Source organism: Lepidothrix coronata, unplaced genomic scaffold (assembly GCF_001604755.1).
Source record: "Lepidothrix coronata isolate B3197 unplaced genomic scaffold, Lepidothrix_coronata-1.0 Scaffold38, whole genome shotgun sequence".
NCBI classification, from domain to species: Eukaryota; Metazoa; Chordata; class Aves; order Passeriformes; family Pipridae; genus Lepidothrix; species Lepidothrix coronata.
Window position 1 is genome coordinate 5,234,333 of NW_016690218.1, and position 27,853 is coordinate 5,262,185.

At 39.4% G+C, this 27,853-nt stretch overlaps 1 protein-coding gene across 11 annotated transcripts in view; it reads left to right on the plus strand.

Annotated features, from left to right (window-relative positions):
• Positions 1–27,853, plus strand: part of ESRRG (estrogen related receptor gamma) — a 391,578-nt gene that overhangs the window by 138,830 nt on the left and 224,895 nt on the right. For 3 of the 11 annotated variants that reach the window (XM_017812802.1, XM_017812800.1, XM_017812801.1), the window contains one exon: positions 23,690–23,843. The exons of 6 other annotated variants lie outside the window; for them this stretch is intronic. In XM_017812802.1, the coding sequence (XP_017668291.1) occupies positions 23,809–23,843 (35 nt within the window). In that variant the 5' untranslated portion in view covers positions 23,690–23,808. The remainder of the gene's footprint in view (positions 1–23,689; positions 23,844–27,853) is intronic. 2 more of the 11 variants (XM_017812811.1, XM_017812797.1) reach the window with 1 other exon arrangement.

Consider the following 27,853-nt stretch of genomic DNA (forward strand, 5'->3'; position numbering starts at 1 on the left):
AAGAATTGGTTTAAATAAATAAACAGAGCTCACAAGGATCCTTTCAAGCTCTGGGTTTGCAGCTATAAGTAAAATATTGTGGATAACAAAAAGAAATTGCTCTCCTGTGAGCAGTGTTTTCCTTCTTGCGCTGTGGATCTCTCTTTGTACCAGGCACCCAAGTGCGACTCCCCCAGTTTCTTAATTTCTTCTGTCTCTGCTGCTCCCACGGAGCCAGGGTTAGTTGATGCTGGGGGCATGCCCCAAGGGCTGCCTGTTGTATCTGGCTCTTCCTGAGGGAGTGGATTAGCAGGGTGCAGCAAGGGAAGCCAAAGCTGTGGTACTGTGGGTGTTTGAAGGTTTGTTAATGTAGCTGTTGGATGAGCAGCGACTGCTGTACAAAGCCTCCTGCTGGTTTGTACCCTCACCATGAGTTTTCAGAGAGAAAGTTTCTTTTCCCCTGTATATTTTTAACTGATGTATAGAATGAAAAAAAGAAACGCGATTTGAAACAATCTTTGTTCCTCCTGTTCTGTGGAGGCCTGGGGGGCAAAGAAGAGCAAATAGCCCTGAGCCTGCCCAGCGTGTTTGAATACCAGCCGTGTTTAGAAACTTGCTGGTGGTTCAACAAAGCACTATTTACTTGTTGCTTACGGGACAGCTGATGTTCTGTTCCGCTACCTGGTTTGCAGTGTTCCCAGGGGCATTAAAAGTAAGAATTGCAAACTTGTGCATATAGAAAGGAGGATTGGATTGCCTGGGGAAGATTATAATAGCATGACTGTCACTGTTTTTCGCCTTTCCTCAGTCTTTAAAACTGTAGATTTAGTTCTTGCTTCTTTTCTCCTGCAAAAGTGGTATACGCACGTATGTACATGTGCATATACTTCTCTGACTGCCACCCAGACTTAAATTCTAAGCTTTCCAAGTGCTTTCCAGTCTCCGAACTGAAGCAGAAATACTCAATAATATCCTTCTGTTTGGTCACTATTGCTGATTACCATCGTATATCCCTGGTGCTGCTGCAAACCAAGCCATTTGGTTTTTTCCATCACAATTAATGTTTTAAATAGTCAATAAAGATAAATCTCAGCTGTGATGTAGCTTGGCAAATGTCACTAGGAGCTAGATGACTTAATTAGGATGTTTTAAAGAAATCTTTGAAAGAAAGTGGGAAAGGCACAAGAAATTAGAGAGGCAGGAATGTATTTTTCTTTTAATACAGTGATAGGACCAAATTTAAATGAGGAAAAACTGGGACTGTAAGTCATGTTTTACAGAAGACAGTGAAAACTGATAAAAGCAGGAAGAAGATTGTATTTGTTAAAAGCCTCTGGTATCTTGAAAGTGATATACATCATTCCATTTTTCAGCTTTCACTCCTGTCTAAACAATTTAAAGACAAAACTAGACCATCTATTTTGTGTATACATGCAGTTATCTATTTACCCATACACATCAGAGTGTGAACATCTGTATATGATCATGTACCCCATAGGTCTGCTTTTATAATTCTTCTCAGTAATTTTTTTTTCCTCAATTCTTGGATTTCAGTGTTTTACCCCCTACTTCAAAAAAACAAGAGATTAAGCAGGACCCATTATTTTGACATCAAATGCAAGCCCTAACCCGTTGCTAGGATACAGGATGTGGCACTATAATATTGCTGTGGTGTAAGGTTATATTGTCTTAAACGTGGGGAGCAGGCCATATTATAAATCTAAGTAAGTTGATAGAAGAGATAACGATTGCTGCTCTTACACTGTAATTAAAAGGAAGGGAATGTGTATAAAACAATTTGGTCATATACTCTGCTTTTATTTGGACAGTAAATGAAGCACTATCAATAAGCAATTTCATTACAGTCAGTATGGGGTTTGTCTACTTTCATTTTCCATCTGCATTAATTTAGAGTAACTCTACGGGTTTATTATTGATTGACATTGGTTTAAGCAGTGCTAAAATTTGGCTTTGATGTCAGACCTGTTAATTTTCTCTATTTTTCTTTTGTGAACTAGTTAATAGAAACTTCTGATTTCAGCAGTATTAATTCAGGGCTACTTTCTTACACTTTCTGTAGGGCTCAAATAAGCTGCAAACTCGATATGCTGTGGAGCAAAAAAAGTTTTTGTTGTAGACTTGAGGGAGTTGTGTAATTGTCTCATATCATATCTAAATTGGCTCAGATGTATATGTGAGTATACAAAAAAGAAGTGGATGTTTTTACTACTTCTAATTTGTTTTGTCTTTTCTGCAGGGAAAAAAAAAAACACCAAACCCACAAACACACAAAATCCACCCTCAAACAGATTTCTTTCTTTTATTGTTTCTTTTAAATCCGAGTGAGTTGTGTGGAGGAACGGTAGTGGTTTATATGCAGCCCCTGCATGCAATTGCCACTTGTAAAGCAGCTGGCTCATGTGGAGTGAAAGCCTGCACTCTGCTGTAGAGCTGAAGTCTATCACTGAGGAAAAAAGAAAGACCTTTGACTGCACAGGCAGGGATAGGTGCAGGTGGAACGTGAACATAGCCACCTCCTGGACAGGTTGTCCACTAAACACAGTGTGCCAGATCAGCCCAGTAGCCTCCTAATCAATGAAAATAAGTGATTTTCATAGACGAGGATGCTGCCAGTGACTCTTTGCTTCCTCACCACTGGAGACAGCTCAGAGGCTGCTCCAAGGGTCTTATCAAGATGCTAAAGGACCTTTCAATGTATTTAATGCAAGCATGTTCGTCCTTATCACAAATGCCAATCTGAAGGGATATCCCAGCTGGCACCTGAGAAAAGTAGCCTAAGTTGGAGATGGATGAATAGTAAATGTGTTTTTTGGGGCCAAAATAATATATGGTTGGATGGAGCATAACCAAACAAACCATTGTGGGCCAAACTGGTACTATGAAAGAGGTTAGTGCCTTCACAGAGTTAACATGAGCTTTCCCAACCTGGGAGTGAGTGAAGCTGCTGAAGGCTGTTCTGGAGCAGATTGAAGTGCTGGAGATGGTGAGGCTGCGCTGAGAAACCACCCCTTCAACACTACCTTTAAGCAGCAGAGTTGCTTCCAGCAGGTTTCTCTGTCTGTGCTCCTGCAGCCATTGAGGTGCATCCAATCTGGGAAGCACCACAGGTGTTAACAGGCAAGGATCATGTCCTCCATGTTCACCTAGTCCAACCCATTTGTTAATGACTAAGATGCTATTTTATATCCAGCGAATATCTAACCCACTGACTGATAGAGAGAAGATTAGCAATTTTTTTAGGGTCATTTTAGTTGAACATATAAATACTTCCATACCTATTTAATCACATCTGTGCAAATAGCAAGTTGATTCTTGTGAAATCTCTTTTAAGATGTTAGCTTTGTCTTCCCTATTTTGTGCATAAAGACATGTAGGTTGATCACCTTGGCTAACAGACACCTGAAAAATCAGATTTCTGTGTCAGGGGTCTCCTAGTTCTCTGTTTTCAGGACACTGATTTTAGAAATGCAACTATGAACCTGGCCAAAATTAAGTTGGATGTGCATTAATAGAAGTAGAAAACAGTCCACGTATTTTGGCTAAAAAGCCTTCTTCAAGGTCAAAAAGAGAACCAGTAGCAGAGCCAGGAATAGAACCGTTATCTCCCAGGCCTTTTTCTTTTGCTTCTGTCCCAAAAGACACTATGCAAGGTACAATATCCATTTGACAAATTGCACAGTTATGTGATGAATTGCATTTTTAATGCACATTTTATGGCCTCTTTTGGCCACTTCCTACTAATCCATCTTTCCTGGGGTACGTTCTTAACACTCCACAGCTCTCAGTGGCTATTAAACAACAACACAAAAATGTTCTTTTCTCCCAGATGTAGAATTTACCACAACTTCTTAGGTTTGAAGTAGAGGCCTGGAAATATTCTGGCCTGCTCAGGTGACAGGTTTAAGGCCTGATGCCTTTAGCCTAAGGGGATGGGAAGTAAGTTGCCTATGGCAAAAGGGACATGGGAATTTCCTAGTTTCTCATTAAAAATATAAATTCCTTCTACTTCTGCGTGTTTATGAGCTCTTGTATTTATACATAGTTCTATGGTTTGGTGCTAAATATAATTGGGACTTTTTTCATAAGACTCGTATCCTTCAGCTAAAGCTTTGCCTCTCATTACTTGTGTCAAATCTGTAGCAATCAGCAAGTTACCAATTACTTCTTAACTTCATGTATATAACATGCACACACTGACCTACCAGGAACATGAATATTTCAGAATATAAAATGGTTGTTTACCGTGATTCTAACTTCTTGAATTTCTTGCAGTAAATATGTATGTACTGTGGTGTAGGATAAAGTGACTGGACTGGGGCTCAAGTTGCTGGGACGCACACAGACTTAGGCTAAGGCTGTGCCTCCGATCGGGACAGCTGGGTGAATGAAAACCAAGCAGGACTTAGGGGTGTCCTTGAAGTTCGGCAAGTAAGATCCTGTATAAGGGTGCATCTTAAGTAATGCTTCAGTTTTACATTGAGCTGAAGAGTTGCCAAAGTTTCTGAGGCATCTTCATGGTGACAGTTGGATTTTTGGGGCTGTATTTCTGTTAACTACCACTAATGCCTCATGGTCTTATAAACTTCACTTAACATTTCTGCCACCTAGTTTATATACTAGATATAACAGATATAAGACCACATAATTCACAAAGATCTTGTGAGAATTAATGAATATGGAAGTGCCTTGAAACTCTTGGTCAAAAGTCATTTACAGAGGTACGAAGTAGTATAATTGTTCATATCTATGATATTGTGTCTTTATATAAATGTATGTAGTTCCAAAATACATTCATTTAAAGAAAGGTAATATGTATATATATTCCAGCTGCAAATCTGAAAATACTGCTGTAAAACTGGTTCTTAAGTTCCATGACAGAGGGCATAGATATAAACACCTTTAATAGAAGTTACCCTTATTCTAAATTAACATTGTGAATGTACTTAATTTTCAGCAAACCCTTTTGCTCTCCATCCTTCTCCCTAGAAGACGGGGAGAAAAAAACTTGTTACCACATTAGCTTTAACTCTCCTATCTTTGGCAATTTATATTGTGTTTCAGAAAACATGAACCATGAAAAAAAAAATCATGTTTATTTTTAAATATGAAACTATGTGGACAACATTATTGTTATTTACCTTGAAATGTGTCCAGAATTCAAATCTGGAGGCAATAGACATTTCACAGTGAAATTTGCCCGAGACAGTTAATAAATTCTAAGCAGAGATGCATAAATCAGCAAGAGTATTTTTCAAACTTTTTTTTTTTTTTTCCAAAGGGTGGGCATGGGGGAGGGAAATGTCTTTGGAGAATTGTTTTCTATCAGTTCAGAAAATAGAGAAAAGAATTCAGCAATACCCAGTGCTGGTTAGCAGATTGTCATTTTTGGGTTTGATGTTCCTGGGTTTAATTGTCTTTCATGTGAACAATGGCAGGAGCTCTCTAGTGTGCCATGCAAGCATGATAAAAGGGGGCCGTTCTTGCATAGCAATGCCTTTTTTTTATTATTAGCGTAAAAAATTAGCAAGCTGGAAGTCGTTAGAAGGAGTTCCATTGGCATTAATTGTAATGCAGCCTGAATTTGTTTGCAGACCAGTGCGGCAAGACAATAGCAGCAGGGAAAAAAAGCAATATTAATAGCCTTTTACTTATTGTATCATTTTAGTGAGCCTTAATAAGGTGTCTGCTGTCAACTGGAATTTATTAAAATAAAAAAAAAAAGACATGGTAATTGATGTATTGCAGTAAGTATGGATGAGGGCTCAACTTGATTAATGTATGAGTTGGCTTTTTAAGGCATTTTAAAAAGGCTTCTTAACTGGGTCTTAAGAGACTGGCACAAGCCCACTGTAAACTACCTCATTGCAGTTGGAAAACAGCCTGACAGCTGCTGATGTCTCCTGTGGCTTTGCTTTTTTTTCTGATCAGAGAAAACTGAAGTAATATAGTCCTCGTCAATAATTGCAGTGCTTAAAAATCTTATAAAGGGATTTCTATTCTTCCCTCCGGAGATAACTTTTCAAAGGTTAAATTAGTTTTACTTGTGTGTGCTTCAAATATCTCGGCTCCCAATAAGGATCAAGTTTTGTTTTAAATAAACTGCTAGTTTGTGTGTTGCATTGGATTAGCACCTTGCTGAATACCTTTTCTTTCAGCATGAGATGGACACTACAAAGCACTTGGTTTAAGTCCAGCTGGGGTCCCCCAAAAACCTTCAAGATATTGACCTACTTGGCTAGTTTGGTTCAGAGATAGGTCCTGTCTTTTTTTGTTCTTTGTGGTGAGCATCTGAATTTAACAGTTTTGCTGTGCCATCTTACTACTCAACATAACTTTAGGAAGTGGTGGGAAAAACTGTGTAGAGGTGAATGGGAATTAGGGACCCAGATATCTTTTTTACTTTGGTGTGTGCCTGATTTCAAGAGGGTCTCAGCCTAAAATATTCTATCTGTATAGATGGTTCTCACACTGCCAGAATGCCAAAGGAATGTGGTAACAGGAAGACCCTAACATATGAGAAGGCTGTTTTATGCAGTTTATGAAGAAACAGTTTTGTAGAAGTATGGACAGTAAAACAGTAGTATTTCTGTAACTACGTGTCAATTTTTGCCTTTACTTACCTGTTTTGTTCTAGGTCAAAACCCCAACTATTTGACACACTGTATAGAGCAATCACTTGTGCTTACCTTGTATTGCAGTTGTATTTACCAGATAGTCTGTGGGCACACAGACAAAGGGCTTGTGAAGAACAGATGGAGGCGTCACCTATAGAAATTGTTCAGTTAGTTTGAATAAATATATTCCATATTTTCTTTTGTGATCACCATGAGCCTAAGATATAGGGTGAAGTGACAGTGTCTAGTTCAGATTTGTCTCCTAGGATAATAGATGACTTTCTACCGACTAGACAAATCAAGGTTCCTCTTTCCATAGCATTGTCTCCATAAGTGCTGCAAATGTCATCCAAGTAGATATCAAAGTCAAAGGGAGAGAAACAGACTTTTAATTTGTTACAGTACCATGTTGTCCTTCCTGATAGTCCTGGGCCTTTCCCAGAGGAAGTGCTCATGCTTCATTAAGGATGTAAGCTTTATTAGTATAGACGTCATCAGGTTCAAGTGTTAGGAAAAGTCGCTGCCTGTTAACAAAGGCCATGGCCTTGGATAATGCAACTGTTCTCCTTACTGAAGGCTGTAAGTCAGTGTAGGTGATACTGTTCTCCTTGAATATTCTTTTTTTTTAACATCCTGATCCTGCTTGGAGATCTTGTGTGATGCAGTTCTCCCTCTCTAAAGGCTAAAAAGGAGAGCTTGAGTTGCTCTGTTTTCAGTAAATTTCTTTTACTTTGTATTCAGCCACTTATCAGAGGAAAAAGCCTGGCTGAAGTTATTTCATAAATCTATGTGTAACTTATAGTCAATTAATCTGCAATCTGCTATATACAAATAATACTTCCCTTCAAGATTTCTTCTTCAGGTTTCAAATACAAGAAGTACAGCAGCACAGTGTATGCATTTGTGAGAATTTTTTTTTTCTTTCTCTTTCTGGCAGGATTGCTATTGAAAAAAAAAATTGTTGTTTATGGTTCGAAGTAGGAGTTTCAGTTCCTTTTTACATTAGAAATGTGAACTTTAACTTCTTTTTATGCAGGCTTCTTTCTACATGAGAGATGCAACTGGGGGGTGATATTTCTAGTAACTTTTTTTTTCTGTCACCTTTATTTTATCCAACAACACTTTCTTCTCCAGTATCTATTAGGTAAAACCTTTCTTTCTCCTGTTCCCTGCCAGCAGCTGAGAGGAAACTTGACTGAATTCATACTGGTACAGCGTTGCATTAATTGCAGCTCCTACTCCTTCTTCAGCACATTGGCCACTCAGGCTTTCCAGTTCCAAGCAACACTCCAGTAGCTCTGATATGCCATTGAGGATAATATTTAAATATAGATGCCCTAAATATTTACTCTTCTAGTTACACCATTGTGGCAGATACTGCAGTGATCCAACGTATCTCTGTGATTTGTGGGAAAAAAACAACCCATGCTGTCCCAATGATTTCTTCATTTAGGCTAACTCACAGTTTGCATAATAATTTACTCCAAGGTTTGCATCACCTCAAGTAATTTTCCCCTCGTTGCTTCTCACCTTCGTTTTTAAGCATGAATTTTCTGAAATCTGTTCCTGAATATACCCAAAGGTTGCAAGCACTTGAAAGCTAAGTGTGGATTCTGATCAAAATTTTACAAATGGTTTCCGTTTTATTAAGGAGTCAGATTGAAGACCATTAATAAAATGGAAACTCTGCAGCTTAATCTAACCTTGATATATTTCCAGCATAATGCATCTGCTTATAGCCCTGTCACCGCTGGATCTGAGCACCGAGAGCATTGTTGAATACATTTTCATACCTTTGCATTTTTCCCCCCCATCCCAAGGTAGGCCAATTCTCTGCTGTTCCAGGCATCTTTCTTTCCCTGGCTCTGGCTAGGATTAGAAGAGCCTTGTTAGCCTTTATTTGATACCCTCTTCGCTGCTAAATGTACAATTTATTTAGTGGAAGAGGAATGATGCGGAAGGGACACTGAACTTGCAGCGGATTTTGGAGGTGAATAAGACTGGGTGACACATAGCTTAGTTACCTGCACTAAAAGTTGCTCTGTTGAGCAATTCCATAGCGCAGCCACATCCAAATAATAAGCAGTGCAGAAATCTGCAGGCCTGACTCATAAGATTTCATTTCACAGAATTCAAGCTGCCCACCACGTTTGCCTCTGCTGGAACTTCTGCTTTACTGTGAATTTTATGTGGATCCTTGTGTGCACCAGTGGTTTTTCTTCCTCCCACCCCAAAAAATTCAGTTTGCCCACTTGATGCGCAGAGGTGACCTCAACTTTTAGGTTGCAGGTTGGCTGCAAGTCTGAATGAATGGATTTATCACTGTATTGTGGATTATCCGAGTGGTAGCTACCACACAACTACAGAATATTATGAATTAATGTAATTATTTAACAGTTGGGATTAGAAAGTGGAATCAAGGGTATTACAGGGCAAGTGTTTCTTCGGTCATTCAAAACATGTTTCACTCAACTCTTACTGAGACTGAACCTGACCTTAGCAAATGGATTTAGTAATTGGCTTTGCAACATGGATCAAACATTTGGGGGTGATGGCAAATTTGCTGTACTTGCAATTTTTGAGGTGCATGCTTAAAAAAGCCCAGTTTCCTCTTTTGCTCAGGTACCACTACAAAGCCTGGCACAAAGTCCTTTCAGTGGCATCAAAAGAGGTCTCGTCTCTCACAGCATCAGAGCATGAATCTCAGATTCCCTCTTCTGAAAGTGGCCTCTCGTTATTACATGAGTAAAAATACAGATGATCTCTGCCAGACATACACAGAGACTAGGTGTCTGTGCTGACACATCAATACAAAGAACTGTTATCAGAGGAAAATTTCTCCTTCTAAACCTGGGCTTAAACTAATATGAACAGACATATAAAGGCCCCAGTGGGTGACCTTTGTTCACATGAGAATATGTCTGCTCAGGGATTTCTTAGTTCATGTTAATTGATTGCCTGATGGGATTGATTAACTAAATGATTTACTGTGGTTTGTGATTTAACACAAAGATTGGCCTAGGGTAATCTTCAAAGGTTTTGATGTGGAAAAGAAATTTGGAAAAATCTGGCACTAGCAGTGATAAGTGTTTTTGAGTGCGACTCCAGTGTCTTATATCAGCTGAATCCTATTGCTGAGAGTGTTAAGACTTGGCATGAGTAATGCTGTATAGGCTGGGTTAGAGCAAAACAAGCAGAGGAGAGGAGTGAATTTACAGCATCTTTGTTAACCTGTATTTATTGCTTATACACCTGCTTCAAGTGCATGTTAATAATGCCGGTGTGTGAGGTATCTGTCTTCCCTCTTACCCTGACAGGGTCTGTGTTTAAAATCATTGTTCCTTCCCCTCTTTCTTCAGGAGTGGGTTGCTAATCATTATTCTTCGTGTGCTTCTTCTACCCCCCCCTTCCACATTGCATAGATACTCGCACGCTTCTTACCATGGAGGTGCAGAGAAAGACATGAAAACCCTCTCAGGAGAGCAGTGTTTCAGCAGAGTGTAGCCCTGATGCTGTGGTTCACATGTGTCTCTGCCTGCTGGCAAAAAATGCCATTTAGTGTGAGACACTAGAACCAAAATTCAGATCTGCATGACAATTTTGAAAGCACAGTCCAAGCGCCTGGTGGATGCAGTTGAAATGGCTTTCCTCTCGCTTATATAAACTAGTTTCAAAGAAATCATGTTGTAGACCTACAGTGAGGGCGCAGTAGGCTTTCTGTTCCACTCTGGGTATTTCTTGGTACTTGGGAGACTCGGGAAAAAAATAAATATATACATTTCCTATTAACCTGTTTTGAAAATAGTCTTCCCATATCAAAGCAGGTTTAAAAAGCAGATTGCATTTGATAGCAGTAGCTAAAATGCAGTAAGAAGCAGCCTTTTGATCTGTTGCAAATAAACTCTTCTGCAGATAAACACGTTACAAGTGTATTTTTGTTCATTTGCTATCAAATTTAATAACAACCAGTGGAATTGAGTTCAACTAAAATGGTTTCATATCAGACTTTGAATACATACTTTTAAATATTAAAAGATAATGATTTGTATGGCATTGTTATATAATGCATTTCTTGTCTTCTCCTGTGTGCATGTGACGAATTCCAGTCGATAAGCCCAGGACTCTGGAGTCAGTTGTCTGGCTAGTTATTAAGATTAAGATAAGTGCTGAGAAGGGAAAGATACAGCACATTGTACTGCCCTGCTGGGACGGGGCCACCTCGGATTCCAAGTGTAAACAATGCATTAATTCTCCCTGGCTTATTTCAAACCCGAGGTGTACACTGTAAATATTTGGGAAATATGATGGAAAGAGTGTGGAAAGTCTTTTCTATTTTTTTATCCATTAAATATTATTACTAAAAAGTGAACCTTACCTCCCCCTTGGGTCCCAAATCATTATGCATTTGTAAAAATCCAAGACTAATTTCTGAAGCAGACAGGCATTTGAACGGCATTATCACTAGTCACTTCGTGCTGAATGTGCCACAACAATAACAACATAATTAATGCTCACACAGCAAAGTTCAGTTAGGATTTAGGGAGGAAAAGGGGGGCGATAGGACTAGAAGGCCTGAACTGCAGAATACTGAAGCTAATGTAAAGTTTACTTATGACTTCAGTAAACTTTGAATTGGGTCCAAAATGAATGTTAGTGAAGTCAGTGCTTTCTGAGCATGTTGTAACTCTTACTGCTGGTGTCTGTGATAGAACCCTAAGAGCATCAAGCTGCCTTTGCTGAAGGGGGAGAGGGACAAAGTTTTCTGTTATTCCAAAATATTAATGAGATATTGAAAACAAGACAAATTTCCTGAAGTTCAGTTGTTCATTCTCACTACCTTAAACATGAGCTTTGCTACAAATTGTAGTCAATGCCTTCAAGGCAACAAAGTTTATCTTGTATATAGGATCACTGGAGGAGTGATAGAAAGCAGTAATTTAGGAAGTGTATTGAAGCTGTGTAGTGTAATGTAGACCACTGGGTAGCAATTAATTTTTGTTAATGAATTTAAAACTAGATGTATGGAAATGGTTACATGAAATGTATATGCTGCTAAACAGCTAACTAGTCCTTGGGGTCTGCATTGTCATTATCTGTATGTAAATCATTTCAGCAAGCATAATCTAATGAGTCAAAAGCTGCACTGAAACTTTAATTGAGATTTGCAAGACACTTTTTGAAAAACCTTATGCCCTGTTTCATTGTGTAGCGCTTTCAACGAAACTGTATCTATCCTCTGATTAATCACATCTTGTGTGGAGACAGTTTGTAGATTTTATTGTGTTTCCAAAGTGTTATTTCTAAACTGTAGGAATATCCTGCATTAGTAGAGATAGGAAATTAAGGGGCATTCAAAACTATTCAAGAGAAACAAGGAGAACAGCTGAAAGGTCCCCAGTGACCCCTCCTGAATCTTATGTTTCTTATGGGGTGGGAAATAAATAATAAAATAAAACAGTTAACTGTAAAAGGCTATCTGACGAAACCATGCAAACCACTTTTTCCTGAGCGTCAGAAAGTTCTATTACTGAATTAGAAGCTGTCTCTTTCCTTCATATGCTTGTTAAATCACTGTGCTTCCTTAGCTCCCCTAAGGTATACGCTACGATTTCCTCTTAACCAGCAATGAAGATAAATAGCTCTTGTATCTTTGCTGTTTACAGTTATCTTAAGCAAAATTAAAGCAGAATCACTGCAGCATCACAGTTTCTTATGGAATCCTGAATATAGGGAAAAAGTTGGAATACCTCAGAAAGGATGTATAGTATATGAAATTTAAAATATGCATGTGTATATACTTACATGTATATTTATAACTAATCACTAGTAGACCTCCAAAAATGAGTAATTAAAACAATATCTAAGCTTGATGTGCTGTAACCAGATAAATTAAACGTAAAGAGTGGACTGGAATATTTGGAATACCATGCTCTGTTTCTCATCTCTTTTTTTCACAGTGTGGGTATTATATCATGGTTGTGTACATTCCAGTTAGCTGCAAGTGAGAAATCACTGCCGAGGTCGCTGAAATGTCAGTGCCACATACGCTGAGGACAAAAATGGATGGAATTCCCTGTTATAACTGTAATTATCAAATTTCATATGATCCAAGAGGAAAATGTGTGTGTCCTATATGCTTTGTACTGCAGTCTAACAGAGACACTGCCTGGCTGAAAAGCCATACAAACAAACCTATGTCATAACCTATTTCAGATTTTAAAACACTGAGTAAGTTTAGTCTCTGGCACACGTGAACGGCTTTATGCTGTATATTCACTGAATACTCTTGAAAACAGCTACGTGTTTTTAAGGACTTTAGCTGAACCCTGTATGGTCTGAAATACCCAGGTATTTAGCATTCCTGCCAGTTTGGTATGATGGAGACCTTTGCTTGAACTGACCTCAGAAGGAATAGAAGCCTAATTGAGGCAGCCCTAGTTCTAGCTCTCTAGAGGTGTAAAACTGCAAATGGTATCTGGTGCATGCATAAAAAGGTTTACATAGTGGAAGAGGGGTATGGGAAGGAAAAGAAAGACTTTTGTTCCTCCATGTCTCAGCAGCCTATTCCCCATCCCTCTGGAGCTTCAAGAAAAAAAAAAATCCCATCTTAATGTCATTGCATGGTAAAATAATAAGCAAAATTAAAAAAAGAAAAAAGAAAGTGCACCCAAACAATCAAGAAGGTAAAATTAGGACAGTACTTGGACGCCTCGGGGCTGTAATTAAAGCTATCTAGACAAAAAGAGATATTCTGCTTAAAATTTATGTTCGGAGAAGGAAAAAAAGGCTGAAAGTGAAACACCACAAAAGAAATCCGTAATTCCAATGTATTCAACTTGCCCATCAGAAGAAATGGCATTAATTCAGGTACCCAATTACTGTAATGTGGTTCAGAGCACCTCAATAGGTGTTTCAATCTCAAGCCAGGACTAACATTTGTAATCCTTTAAATGCACTTAAGAAATTGATGTTACAGCCCCACAATCTGTTAGGGGCCTTGCTTCCTGGCTGATTGCAAAGTATCCCACCATTAATTGGATCATCAGAATGTGATCCGCGTTCTGGTCCCCGGATTATGTAAGACTGACTTTGCTCTGACGCGCTGAACCAGAGGCTTCTTTTGCTGGATATTTTGACCCTTAATGTAGATAAGTGGTATTTTTCATCAATCTTAGCTTGCATTAAAAAAGGGAAATGTCAATTCAATGTGGGGCGTTTAACTTAATTCAACATCTTTTAATTTAATACCTTGGAAAAGTTAGTCTGTCTCCGACCTGCCGGATACTTCTGCTGATGGAATGGTTTGCGGACCAGGGCTGGAGGCACGTCGTTCCTGCTCCATAACATGATCAGGTCCCAAAAGTCTCTTCATGCTTCATCGCTGTATGAAAGGGAAAAGTGGAAAAAAAAAAAAACAAACCAAACAGCAACCTGACCATGCTTTGCTGTATTGGTAATGAGTTTCCTCAGCTCCTTTGGACTGTTCCCTAATGACTGTTCTACATGCCTGAGGGAAAAGAGGCAAAAAAAATTAATTCAGTGTTTACTACCTTGTTTTTTTCTTGGGCTTCAGGTTTTCTTGGTTGTTTTTTTTTTGGTGTTTTTTTTTTTAATTTTGTGTGTGTGTATGTGTGCTGGAGTGCTTTGATTAATTGGCTCAATATTCTTAACATGTTTTGGTGCTGCAATAACAGCTGGTCTGGAAATCCTCTACATAGACTAGACCCAAAATCCTGTTGAAAATAGGTGACATTTTTTTCTGACAGAAGGAGATTTTATCTCAAAAATATATATATATATTAGTTGAATAGGAACAGAACATGTCGTAACACCTTTTTTTCCTCTCTTTTTTTTCCTTGTACTGCATCATAAAAGCCCTCCTAGTGCTTCTCTTCCCAATATTGAGTGTGTTTGTCCCAGTGGTACAGACAGAAGTTCAAAGGCGACTGCAAGGTTACTTTTTTTTTTCCAATGAAAATAGTAAGCTTCCAAGTTTTCTGAGCATTGCAATAGGCATCAGATTCATTTGAGTCTTACTGTGGCTTTGGGAAAACCATTACAGAGTATGGTGTGTCTTGGCCTCATGGTTTTTAGGAGTGAAGATGCTGAGGTGTAGAGGATAACATTAGGTATCACGACCAAGGCTTGATATTTCTCCTGTAACTGATGCTTAATAATTTTGAGTATGGCAATGACTTCAGTAGAATTAGTACCCACCACTACATTTATTTATATATTACATATATATATATATATTTATGTGTGTGTGTGTGTGTGAAAAATCACTGGCAGAATCTGAGATTTTTGGTGTTTCAGAGAAAGAGCAACTCTTCACTTGTGTCACACAGAGGCAGAAGCTTATGGAAATAATTTGCAGCTGAGGTTGGCTGATTTAGGTCTCCTTTCTTTTGTTTTCTGTCAAGATCTCGGTTTCATTTTTCCACCTCTCCCCTCTCCTGCTTTTTTTGCAAGTCATTAAAAAAAAGTGCTATAGTGTGGGCATATAGTGCTGAGGCACAGCAGTGGTGAGGGGGTGATTGGATTTCATGTTTCGCTGTCGTCTGTGGAGACTTTTTTTGAGAGGTCTTCAGAACTTTACAGGCTGAGTGGGGAAAAAAATCTTTTAAGGCAACACCTTTTTTTCATGAGGAAAGTGTTCGATCCCAACTAGAATCAGATGGAAGAAGGTGGCTCTTGTATTCTCCCACTAGAGAATACAATACTCTCCCAGTCTTGCTGGCCAGGACTAATTCAGAGTTTGCCGTTTATGGGAAAAAATGTCAAAACTTTGAGGCAAGGAGTTTTAGTATGAGGTTTGGGACAGTCTTGTTAGACATTTCATTCATATGTTTTTTGCAGTTACTTATGATGAAGTTTTCTTAGCATGTCAGAGAATATAGCTCCATAGCTCTTCTTGCTTTAGTCCAAACTAGTTAGATTTTGTAGATGAGCAGAATACCTAGATTAACCTTCTCGCTGGATTCAGAGGCAATAAGCACATATGCATAAAAAGGCTTTTGGTGAGAGGTGTTTTTGTGATCTTGAAAACAGATAGGAAGAGAACTGGTCTGGTGTTTGGAGCGAGCTGATGTAAACAATTAATTGTGCACTGAGCAGGAGGAGGCAGTTTCTGGTGTCGGGTTGGGGGGTTTGGGTCCATGTGAAGTTGCTGTTACTCATACCAGGCATGTGGCTCATAAGTAAGTACCTGACCTTGCTTTTTTTTTTCTCTCCTTTTTTTTCTTTCTCCTTTATTCCTGATATGAATTGAATAGGCAGGTAGATATATACAGTTCTGGTCAGCCTTACTGGCGCTAGAGGTGATATGGTGCTACACTAGGACAGGATAACCTTTAGGTTCAGGCTCCTGGCTGGAGCACAAGAAATGTGTGTTCCCAGCAGCTCTCTGGCTGGCCTCTTCGAATTGCAGTTTGTATTGGTCATGGTGGTCTTCTCTCATTGCACTTTTACAGCTCCTGGTGCAGGAGGATCTCACCTGGAACAATAAATACCACTGAAATGTAAATAAGAGCCCTGGATAGAAATTCCTATAAGCAGATGACCAGCTTTCAAAAACATAATATGTTTCATGTTACAGTATTTGAATCTCTGTGTTCTTCTGGAAACTGCCCCCGTGGATGACTAATGTGAGTTTCTCCTGTAACATTACATGCTTGCTACACTAGCATGCAAAGATGTATACTTATTTGTATATTATCCATGAGGACATTACACCTGCCTCAGCTTAAATATTTTAACGAACAGTGTTGAAGGAAGCTCGTTTGGCCATGTTCAGTCCTTGTATAAACAGAATCACCTTTCCTGAAGCGAGTGACGCCGTTTCTACTTCTGCCAGACCTAAGTTTAGATTGGAGACTTACAGTCTCTCAACTCTGCTTGTTCTACACCGATACAAAGCTCTTTTATGAAAAGAGAAATATAAAGCAATATAGGCAAGTCTATAATTACTTTGGCCACAGAACAAACATATCGTTTCTTCCTGCTTGGAAGGGCCTAACCTTCTCTAGGGAGAGTAGGAATCTGTGATACCTCCGGTATTGATAGCATTCCTACAGCAACTGCTTTTTCCAGGAAGCTCTGTACTAGCTATAAGATGCTTCTGAGTTATTCCATTGTATGGAGGGGTAAAGAAACCTTCTGTAGCTTGTGGCGATGCCTTCCTGGGCAATTGATTTTAAACACAGAGAGTGTATCTCAGGGTGTTTTGCTGTATGGAGTTGCACTGGAAGTGCGTCACTTCCAATCGGTTTAATTGGAGTCTTGGGTGACACTTCTCTACTTCCTTATCCCCAGATAGAAAGATGATATACGTTTTAGTTTTAAGTACACTACAAGGTTGGAAAGTAAAGTTCAGTTTGCTATGAAGCAGATATATTGGCTTCCCATGCTTTGAAGACAAATGGAGACTCATCCATCGCTGCTATACCAGTATGTTGGTGCTGTTTCAGGCTGCTTTGGGTTAGGATTTCAGTTTGCCCTTCCTTCCTAATGGGGTCCCTTGATGGAGAATGCCATCCAAGTGCAGGATGGATGAGGTGCCCTAAGGACCTGTATCAGGCTTGCCTTTTAAGCAGTTCCTTGCTGAACTGTGAACTGGACTTTTCTTGCAGTGCTGTCTAAAGATATGAATTCAACTTTCAGACAAAAAAAGGGAACAAACACTGCATACAGCAGCGTATGTCAGCCTGAAAGCACACAGCATTTCGTGGCAGTATTCATACGCATCTAAAATTATTTTCTTGTGGTGTCTTCAGGATTTCCCAGGGGCTCCTTTCTTTGTTCCAGCTCCCTGTGGAAGAGGCTGAGAAAAATGGCTGGCACGCTCACTTCGGCCACTGTCAGCGCCAGCCTTGCAACAGAATTAATTCCGTCCTCTCTAATGACCGTCAGTTACCTCATTGCCAGGGAAGGGGCCCCCTCCGTCTGCAGGATCATAGCAACTACGTTTGGTTACGCAGGACAACATGCTGCAAAGGCTCAAGTGTTTCTGCTTGCCTGTATGGCTGGGAGACATGGGCTTTTCTGTTGGGTGACACTTACCTGTCCCAGAGTGGGCTGTGTATTGACAGCTGGCATGTCCGATGCTTAGCCTGTTACTGGTTTTGGTTTTTTCTTTGAAAACTAAGTGCTGTGTTTCCTTCACGTTGTGGGGGAAAACTTTAGAAGAAAGTGGGCGGGATGAAACAAACCCACATGCTGTATCCATTGTGATCACCTCCTCACCTGGAGTTCTCAGTTCCCTGGGAATATTTGTTTGCAAGACCAAGTGGGTATCTATAAATACTGAATGTTTTTTGCATTGGGGTGCATGCTTTTGGGGGGTTGGACTCCTGTCTGAATTCATGAGTCCACCTTTCACACAGGTCCAAATGCACAAATGCAAATATTTTTCAAGGCAACGTTGCTTAATTTCAGCAAATTCAGACCATCATACACAGTTGTGCAAAACAAATGTCCTGTTTCTATTTCCCAACCTTGCACTCACTATGAACTTTACCAGTGCAATTAGTTGGATGCTGTTGCTAAAAATGTAGGGCAAAAGTGTCCTATAAGGGAGCACTAATGAGCAGATTTTGGTGCGTTGTGAGTGATAGCTCACATGTACTAGGGTGTGAAGCTGATCATGTGCCTTTTAAATGGTTGGTTTTGGTTTTAGTGTTGAGCCCAGCTGTTCCTCAAAACACTCTTTACAGTACAGTAATTTAGAGTGTGATGATCTCATATAAGGCAGATGTGAATCACAGGTGAACTACTTCTGAATGATGGCAAGAGTGTGAGCACTCTCCCTGCCCTTGTCTTCCCCCTCCCAGTCTCTCATTCTCCTAGACTTTTTTTTCCCCTCTCACTGCTTTTTTTGCAATGCAGGTAGGCACGTTCCAGTATGAGTCTGATAAGCTTCCTATGTACTGGTTAATCTAGTTCTCATGTTTGATTTTAATGTCTTTTTTCACCTTACTTACCCTAAGAAACCCATACTGCCTCAAGTAGCTCTGAATGTCCCAATAAGTGTGTGTCATAGAGTGAGAAGCAAAACAGAGAAGATGTCTTCATCCAAGATTTGGAAGTGGTAGGAAATGACCTCTTACCCTTCTCTTGCTTTTTAGATCTTTAAGCCCTAAGCCACCCTAAATCTACTGTCCCTATAAAAAGCTGCATTTTAAAAGGCTTTAGGAGGCTTGCTGACCTTGCAACCTACTTTGTAAGGAGTCTGCACCCACAGCTATTAAACAAAATTAATTTCAGCACTTTTAAATTGTTAATCTTGCAAAAGACAACTTGCTTGCTCTCCAGTGATCCCATAGGTCATCGTTCTGTGAGCTGCAAGCCATCACCAGGGTTCATGGCTCTCAACATCATGAGAATGCTTGTGGTCTCCCAAATGCCTTGCAAAATTAATTCCTCTGCCTTCCATGTTTTCTCCCCAGCAGCTCTTAGAGATCTGGGCTCTTTTTGAGCTCATTGTGCATAGCAGCTATTCTCCAGTAGCCACGGCACAGATTATTCTTATTTTAAGGCTATTCTATCCTAAATCAGTTGCTTCTCAACTCATGGGAATGAACTTGGGATAGCAAGACATGAATTCAGGTAGGAAATGACAGTTTTGTCTTCAGAGTGTTATGGATTCTGTTGAAAAGGTAATCTCTTTAAGTTATGTTTCTCTATACCCACGAGGCTGATGTTTTACCAGGTATTAATTTATTTTGCATCTTTTTAAGTGTATTTTTTTCTGCCTGGCCATGAAACTCAGAAACATTGCCTTTTTTCTTCCAGGTAGCTATACATATGAATGCACTGGGAGTGGGGGAGAAAGTGCATGCTGTATCTGGTATTATCATGCTTGGTTGTCCCTGCTCCTTCCACCTCTTTTGTCTCTGCCACTCAAGCCAATTTCAGCCATCCGCCGACTCTCATTTGGGATAATAGCCTCTCTTTTTACTGTTGTCTTGTCATGTTTGATTCGGCAGCACAAGGGTTTTAAATTAGCCAAAACGTTTGCATGCTGGGCTTACTCCGCTGCCACTACCAGTTGTAGAGCCACTAAACCACTTGATGCTGAAATTGATGATTGCTCGGAAGGAATAAGAAATTGTTGGTGGCTACCGGGAAGATTCATTCACGCCGAGCCCCTTTTAAGAAACCAAGGGGGGAGGGAGAGAGATTTCCTTCAGTTTCCTGCTGCCTGGCTGGTGGTTGCATTGTGCTTGTGCCAGGTTCCTGCTGAGTGATTACAGCCTTGCTAGGCTGCGTAGTTCCTGTGATTTCAACATAAAAACAGAAGAAGAAAAATATAGAGGGAAAGGAAGGGGGGGATAAAGCTCCAAAGACTTGCAGTTCAATTCAGTAAGGTAGGATTGTGATGTTTTAACTCACTGCCCGCCTTTTAGTTGTTGTTATCTAATTTATTCCCCCCCGGCTAAAAGTTTACTTGTTAGAAGTTTTACCAAGTAGAAGAGTCTCTGTATCGGCCTGCCCGAGTTGATGATACTAAACCACAGCTGGTCTGTAAGCAGTTTTTAATATTTTCTGGATTAAAAGCGATCCATCGTCAATGGATCAAGAGATCACTAAGAAACTATGCAAAACTTCTAATAACACCCCCAACATCCCCCCACAAATGCCTTTTACTTGTTTATATTAGTGTTTAAAGACATGGAGGGCCAGAATTTATAAGGGAAAAGAAGATGACAGCGCTCGAGAAGCTTTACATAGAGAAAATAAATGTAGGAATAAATGTGAACGACTAGGGTTGTACCATGGATATAATGATATTTCAGAACTACATGTAATCACATATGCAAAGTGAGAGAAGCATCTTTTATTTCTATTGAGTGGATTTCTTTTTGAAGGGGGAGTATTTTGTCATTTTAGTTTATTTTTCGTGTTCTACCACTAACTCCTGGGTTACAGTGATCATAGGTGGTCAGATGGTCAGAAAGGTCAGTAGGAGACCCATGGACAATGGTTCAGGGTTTCCAAGTCCAAGGACAAACACAATCTAGCAGAAAATAGTAGCAATTGTGATTTTAAAACAAAACAAGCAACCAAACCCTCTGTTAGCCATATATGCAAGTTTTCAGACAGTTAGAAACTTGGCTTCAGATATATAATTCATTATACAGTGTGCTAATAAGACCCTAAATAAACACACGGGAATACGATTGCGTAGCATCCAAGCCAAGAAAGATGTTCTCATTGGATCTAATATTCCTAACGTTGTTGTTACTAATATCCTAGCCCTCGTTTTCCTGATTACTAGGCCACATGTTGTCTTGCAAAATATGACCCTTTTCCGCCAAAAGGAAGAAAAAAAAAATCTTGTAAATTTGAGGGTGTTGGCATCTAACTTTATTTACTTCATGTGTAATAAATCATGAAGAAATCATGTGAATTACTCAAGCTCTAAAAATACAAATCTACCTAAGAGGCTGAATCTCTGAGGCCCAGCAGTGGTGTGCTGTTGTGCAAGCCCAGCTCTAAGGGCTTCTGTCCGTGCCAATTAACAGTAGATTGGAAAGCCAGGAGACCATGATGGGTTTAGTCCTGTTATCTAACTGCTGCACCGTTCAGAATTGCTGATTTCCCTGCAAAATCATGACAGATGTATTACAGGAAAATATATTGGTCGAGTAGCTAGTGAGAGAGTTAATGCAAGGGATAATAAGTAACTAAGGCCACATCCTCCGGCAGACTTTGTTGTGGTTTGATAATATATGGGATAGGTCAATCTGCCCTATTAGCAAATGTAGCCAGTTTATGCTCTACATACAAACTAGAGATTTGATAAAGCACTAAATTAGTTTTCACAAGGTATTAGATGTTAGATACTTAATGGGATCATCATGCTTTTGCTACACTTGGTTAAGATGCGTTCTGTAACAGAAGCATGTGGCAGCATGACATTTCACCAGGAAAGGAAACATGTCTTGTGACTGAATCACGAGTCTGGGAATTGTAACGTCCAGGCATCGCTTGGCTTCTGAATTAGCCTGTCTTACTTGCAGAGAGGTTTCTCTTTTCATATCTGCAGAATGGGACTGTGTCCTTCCATTTCTTCTTTGCCTCTTTGTGAAGCTTAAGCCGCCGTTGCTTTATTTATCCTTGGGTTCCAGTAATCATAATTCTGTGAAGCTTCAGTTGTACGAGACTACTACTGTCCCACTTAGTAGGTACTGGGAAAGTTCCTAGGCTTAACTTCAGAGATTTTAAAGGTTCAAGCAAATCTGGGTAAGAAACTGTAATAGGTTGTGTCCTTAAGGAGCTCAGGGTTTTGGTGTAGTGCTCCACAGCTGCACTCTGCATTTCCTCTGTGCCGATAGTTAAGTAGTAATTTAATATGTGAACTAAAACCAATAGTTTAGTGAAGCCAGTAACATTTGTGTAGTCAAAAATTCATTGGCAAGATACGTCATGTGAGCACAATGTCCTTGCCTTTACATACCCCTGTTCTACCAGTGGGGAATGTGGGTAAAGAAGGCAAGCTTCCTGAGTCTGCATGGCAAGTCAGTCTGAAACAGGTCCTTGGTTTGAGCACTGCCTTTATCTGAGCTGGTGTTTGGTCCACTGAAGTAGGCTGTTGCTTTGGTTACTTGGTAACACTTTTTTAAGCTTTCTTCCCTCACTATGAAAGAGCGAGCTGTAAAAATTACCCCTTTTTTTTAATTTATTTTTTTTTAAGTGCTGTGTTTTTTGTCTTGTTAAATTAAAACCTAAAACTACTGACAGTAGTGTATGCCCACAGCTACCTTCAGAAAACTATGCTTTAAAACCCATTAAGTGTTTTGTATTTCTCACACGGATCTAATTTTTTTTGCTGATGTTGCTTTTCCCTGTGTTTATAGATACTATTCGTAAATATGTTTGAAATGCATCATTTAACTTTTTCTAACATCTCACTACATATGCAAGTAACCAGTTTTGAATGACCACTGCCAGACTTTACACTTTTAGCACTAGAGGAGACATTCCTGCCTTTTTGTGAAATGCAGCAGGAGTGTCATATATAAAATGATCCTGTTTGAAAGGATAGAAGTCGTATCCCAATATAGATCACAGTGGAAAATGACTCAAAATTACATGACATCTTCTCCCCCATTTACCTTCCTCCCCCCGCCCCTTCCCTTTCTCAGCCTGTTTCCCAGTTGGGCTGTGGTAAGAAATACATTGTATATTGTGACAGTTTACTGTTACTATAATCCCTTTGCATCTTTCATTAGTGTGTTATTTATAGGATTGCAAAAGGGCATTGGTACCGCTCAGCCTCTGAAGTGGTACTGCTGATGTCCCAAGGACTGAGTTGATTTTAAAAGGGGTTGGGTTGCACCCTGGCGTTGGTAGCAAGCTTACCTAGCTCCAGCAGAAGCCTGTGCCACACTTTGGGCTGAAATCCTATGGTTTAAAACCTGCTGAGGCCAGCGTGGACTTTAGATGCTTGTATAAACAAGAAGACTTTGCCTCATAACTCCTGCTAAGCCCGCACCTGATGAGCTGCTCAGAGCTGGAGGACTGCGTTTTCCCTAACAAATTCCCTCTTTTGAACCCACTTGTTAGTCAAGTGTTGTGCACACTAACTACAGCGAGGGCCCTGGGCATAAATTACTCTCGCGTGGCACTGTCTCCGAGCAGCCCCCCAGTTATGGATTACTTTGTTCTCGACTTGACAGGAACATAATTAGAACTGTTGATGAAATCTACCAAATTGTTCCTCCGTGGCCTCAATGGTCAGGAAATTTGGCTGAGTCGTATTTGTCACCGACGTAAAGGCTCTAAACACTTCATATTAACTATGTTATTAATGTGCCCTCTAATCTGTCCGTGAATTGGTAACACTTGGAGGGAGCTTGTGCTCTAATAGCACCTTGTGATGAATTCATTGTAATGCTGTTCAAAAGTTTCTGGAGGGTGGGAGGAAAAAAAAAAAGAAACCTTAATAAAAAGTGAACACATCTAGGTAGTTTCTTTTTTCAGTATATGCATTTTTATGTTTTGCAGTTTTGTTTTGTTTGATTGGAGATTCATTTAGGCTTTACATTGACAGACCGTTTTCTGTTCTATAGGATTTGCTGACATTTGGGCTGTTTCATTGCCAGAGGAGGCTTTGTGTGTCCCAAAGGAAGTGAGTGATCTGGCCATAACAAATCCTGCCAAAATATTTTAACACCGTTACGATTTTCTAATGCAATGCGTAGTGAATGTGACTAGAAAAGGATGGTGAGTCCATGAAGGGGGTTCGCTCCCTCTCCTCTGCGATTTGTCTGGTGAAACGAGCACACAGGAGCTGCTGGGGGAGGGGGGGGAGGTGGGAGACCACAGCCAGCAGTGTGGGGATTGTTTGCCTCCTGAATTGTATCACTTCAGACACAGCAATGGCTCATGCTTAATCTTGAAACCAACCTTTTAAATTTTGGTCCTGCTCTTGAACCTTCCTAGAGTCCAGGGTGACCAGAGACAGCGTTTTAGTTATGTTTTAAAAATGCATTTTGGCTGCTGTAAATGTTCAGTAAGGTTCAAAAAAGGAAATGTGTTAGACACTTAAGTAAGAGAGAGAGATTAGTGGCTGAAGGTCCTAGAAGTTGACAAGCTGCTGTCTTGGGTAAAACAAACTTTTACCTTCAAAACAACGGGCTGTCTCATACTTTTGTGTAGTTTTGAAGAACACTAAGGTGACTCTTAACTATATAAGCAACTGTGCTTAAGGTGCTAGAACACAAAAATTAGAGTTCTCACATGTAGTGTTCAGGGGATGAAGACAATTCAGACAACCTAATGATTAGCTTAGAGCTAGAAGTATAAGAAAACAAAAATTTAGATCCCTGAGCTACTCTCTAAAGCAGCAGGTAAATTAACTGCTGGTTTTTAGCACCTTGGAAGTTGCTCCACTTGAGCAGATCCTTCCACTTCTACTGAATGGCCCCAGGTTTCTGACTGGGTTGAGCTATTTGCCCCTGACCTGTGTTGTCAGGAGCTCAGATGAGCCTAAATAAAGTCAGGCCTTTTACTGTTGATGGTGTTTCCCACTTGGATGTTTCTCTATTTGTTTGCCTTTGAATACTGAACAGAACTGCAAATCCTCACACTCATCTCCTAAGCTCTTCTTCAGGTTTTGCTGGGCTCACACAAACTGCCTGCTCCCTGTGGTCACTCTATATGTTATTTCCCAGGTCCCAGGGGCAATGATGCTGTCACCAACAGGAGGGAAGTGTTAGCCTGTTAGGACTTACTTTGAGACTTCATTTTATGAGCTTAATATTCATAAATGAAATGGGAATCTAACTCTGCACTTTTCTCATGCAAATCTATTTCTAGTAATGAGCAATTTAAGTTTTTTTTTTTTTAATATGTAGTTGCCATCTCTGGAAATCAGGATCAGAATTCAGGATGCTTAAAGTAGGTGTTAGTGCATACAGATATTCTGTTGATGAATCTATTCTTAGAAAGAAGTAGACCAGTACATTCCCTGGATCTGTTTCTTTTCACTGCTTTTTGTCTCTTTTTCTCTCTCAGTTCATCTTGTCTAAGTTTATTCTTCTATTCTTTAATTCCACCTCACCCTTTAATTCATTTCTACCAAAGCCATGGGCTCTTGAAGGGCTTTCTAAATTATTAGATCTTGTTACTTATTTGCAGTGTGTTCAAAACTGAATTACATTTTCTTTTTTCATAGTCTTGTTTTATCACTGTTCTAAAATGGGACATTATTTGGGGAATTCTTCCCCAAAAGCATTTTTTATGGTGTCCTGACTGTACTTCATCTGGTTTTCTAATATGCATTCGCTACTAAAAACTTTTCTATAAGCAAATGAGTATTGTATTACCCTGGAATGTTATTAACTTTCAGGGGTTTGGGTTGTTTTTTGTGGTTTTTTTTTTTGTTTTGTTTTTTTTTTTTTTTTTTTTTTTTTTTTTTTGTTTGTTTGTTTGTTTGTTTGTTTTTTTTAGTTTCTAGTGGAAATGTCATGATATGCATCCTGTACATACAAATCTAATTGGTCATTCAGTAGACCAAAATGCATGAGGAACAGAGCTTAATCCTGATTTCACTTGTTGTTTAAAAGTAGGAAGTAAAATTACTACTGTAGAAACCAAGGCACTTAGTCAAGGGAGGGAGGAATGGGAGTTTTAATATCAGAACTGGGTCCTGGAATATTAATTTAGTAAAACTGTATGCTCTCACAGTGTCAGCTGTGGAGAGCATATGCCAGGAGATGCTCATGTTTGAAATCAGGTTATGTAGTTAATCATTCTAAGAAATAGACTTATCACTTCATAAACTCTAGGAAAGACTGTTTTCTTTTCCAAACATTTAAATTACTGAGCCATTTTATACATTAAAACCCAATTATAACTAACATGGTATTTCAAAGAGTTTTCAAACCTATTTCTTTTAGGAACTGTGCGTAGTCTGAGGCTTTTGCACTGAGTAGTTCATATTTTAAACCATATCAACTGTGGATTTTTTCCTACCTAAGTGGGGTTTCAAGAGTGTCCCTTACTGGGCTAATAAGTACAAATTCCATTCAGCAAGTACCACCATTAGAACATGCTGCATGTACCCTAAAACTAGCAAACTGAAATCCCAGTGGGGCCAATGAGCTCCAGAATATAGCTTAAAATACTTTGTTTCCTTTCTGTAAGATAGTAATGACCAGGTTAAAGTAAGGGTTTATTCTGTCACCTCTTTTCTGCCACATTACGCAGACTGTGTGCAAAACGCGTTCAGAGAGAAATAAAAATCAAAATATGTTGCAGGATTTTAGGGAACAAGACGTACCTGCTACTGAATAGAAAAACTTGATTTAAACACCACTTTCTGGCTTCTTCTGGCCAACTTAGTACTTGAGCTAGACATCAGTTTCAAAAAAATATACTGTCCAAAACTCCAGAATAATCTTTCATCTTACTGATTTACATGCTGATTTATCAGCAGAAAAGTGTATGTGAATGAAATCACACTAATTTTGTTAGGAAATGACCAATGGGTTTGTATATAATACGGTAGCCAGGGAGTCTGTTATAAATATGAAGACATAAAAGATGCATGTGACACTAGTGCCACGATGAGACTGCTTACCAAAGGCACCCTTTTCCTGAGTATAGCAAGTTATTCCCACAGCTACTGGGAATTAATAGGACAGTGTTTGGTAAACATTATATTTCCAAATCAAGGCTTAGCTACCGTGGATATCAAGGAAAATTAGATTTATAATATGGAAAAATTCTACTTTAAAGGCCAAATAAGATACAGAATTAGGTTTCAAAATCAGAAGCTGCTTTATAGATACTGTTATAGACCCAGGATCCCGGTATAGGAAGAAACAAAGCTGTTTGCTTTTACAAAAAGAAATAAAAGGGGACAGGTGGTTTCTCACCCCACTAACTCTTTATCTTGCAGTAGAGCTGAAGTTGAGGCCTGGTGCTTCTGTTCGTGAAGAGACTGTAAGAATGAAAGGTCGCAAAGATATTAGAATTTACTAAGTAAAGTCATACTTGTCAATGGCTTCTCTTGCTATATATTTGAAGTTCAAGTGCTTGTTTGCTTTAGTTAAGTGCTCTGAAGTGCTTTTAAAACTGTTGGCCCATTTATATAAACAAATTGAGAAACTCATTGATAGTCTTCCCAGTCAGAGTGTATTACCCAATATTTGGATATCCTTCCTTGAGTCCGAAAAAGACTTCCAGTAACAACTTCTAATACACGTGAGTCTTTGTTAATGGAGTATTGTATTATATTGTATTATTTTATCACAGACATTGCCAGAAATGCAGTTTCTCAGTTGCACACAACCATGAGGAAACAGAGGGGAGTCAGCAGCTCAGAAACTTATTTGTCCAGAACTTAAGTGTGACTTGAGAAGAAGAGTGAGCTGGAGGCCTGACTTCCTTTTAGAACATTTACAGTAGACAATTAATGTTTACTTCTCTCCTACAGTTGTTTTTTTCTCCTGCTCATCTTTGCTAACTCAGGAATCTCTTTTAGTGCTCAGAGTCAGGCAACCAAATTTAAACATGTTCTCAAAACGTGGGAAAGTCTTGTTTGCACACATGTGACCACTTACAGAAAGAAAGGAAACTACCAACACTAACTGTTGGTGAAGCTGAAGACTGGGATGGTATTTGCATGCTTCCCCATAGTGTTCCCTACCGGTCAGTATTGTAGTGCTTCCTTACTAGTTGTTCTTGTGGTAACAGCTGTACCATCACAACATTGCTCTTCTGGAGTG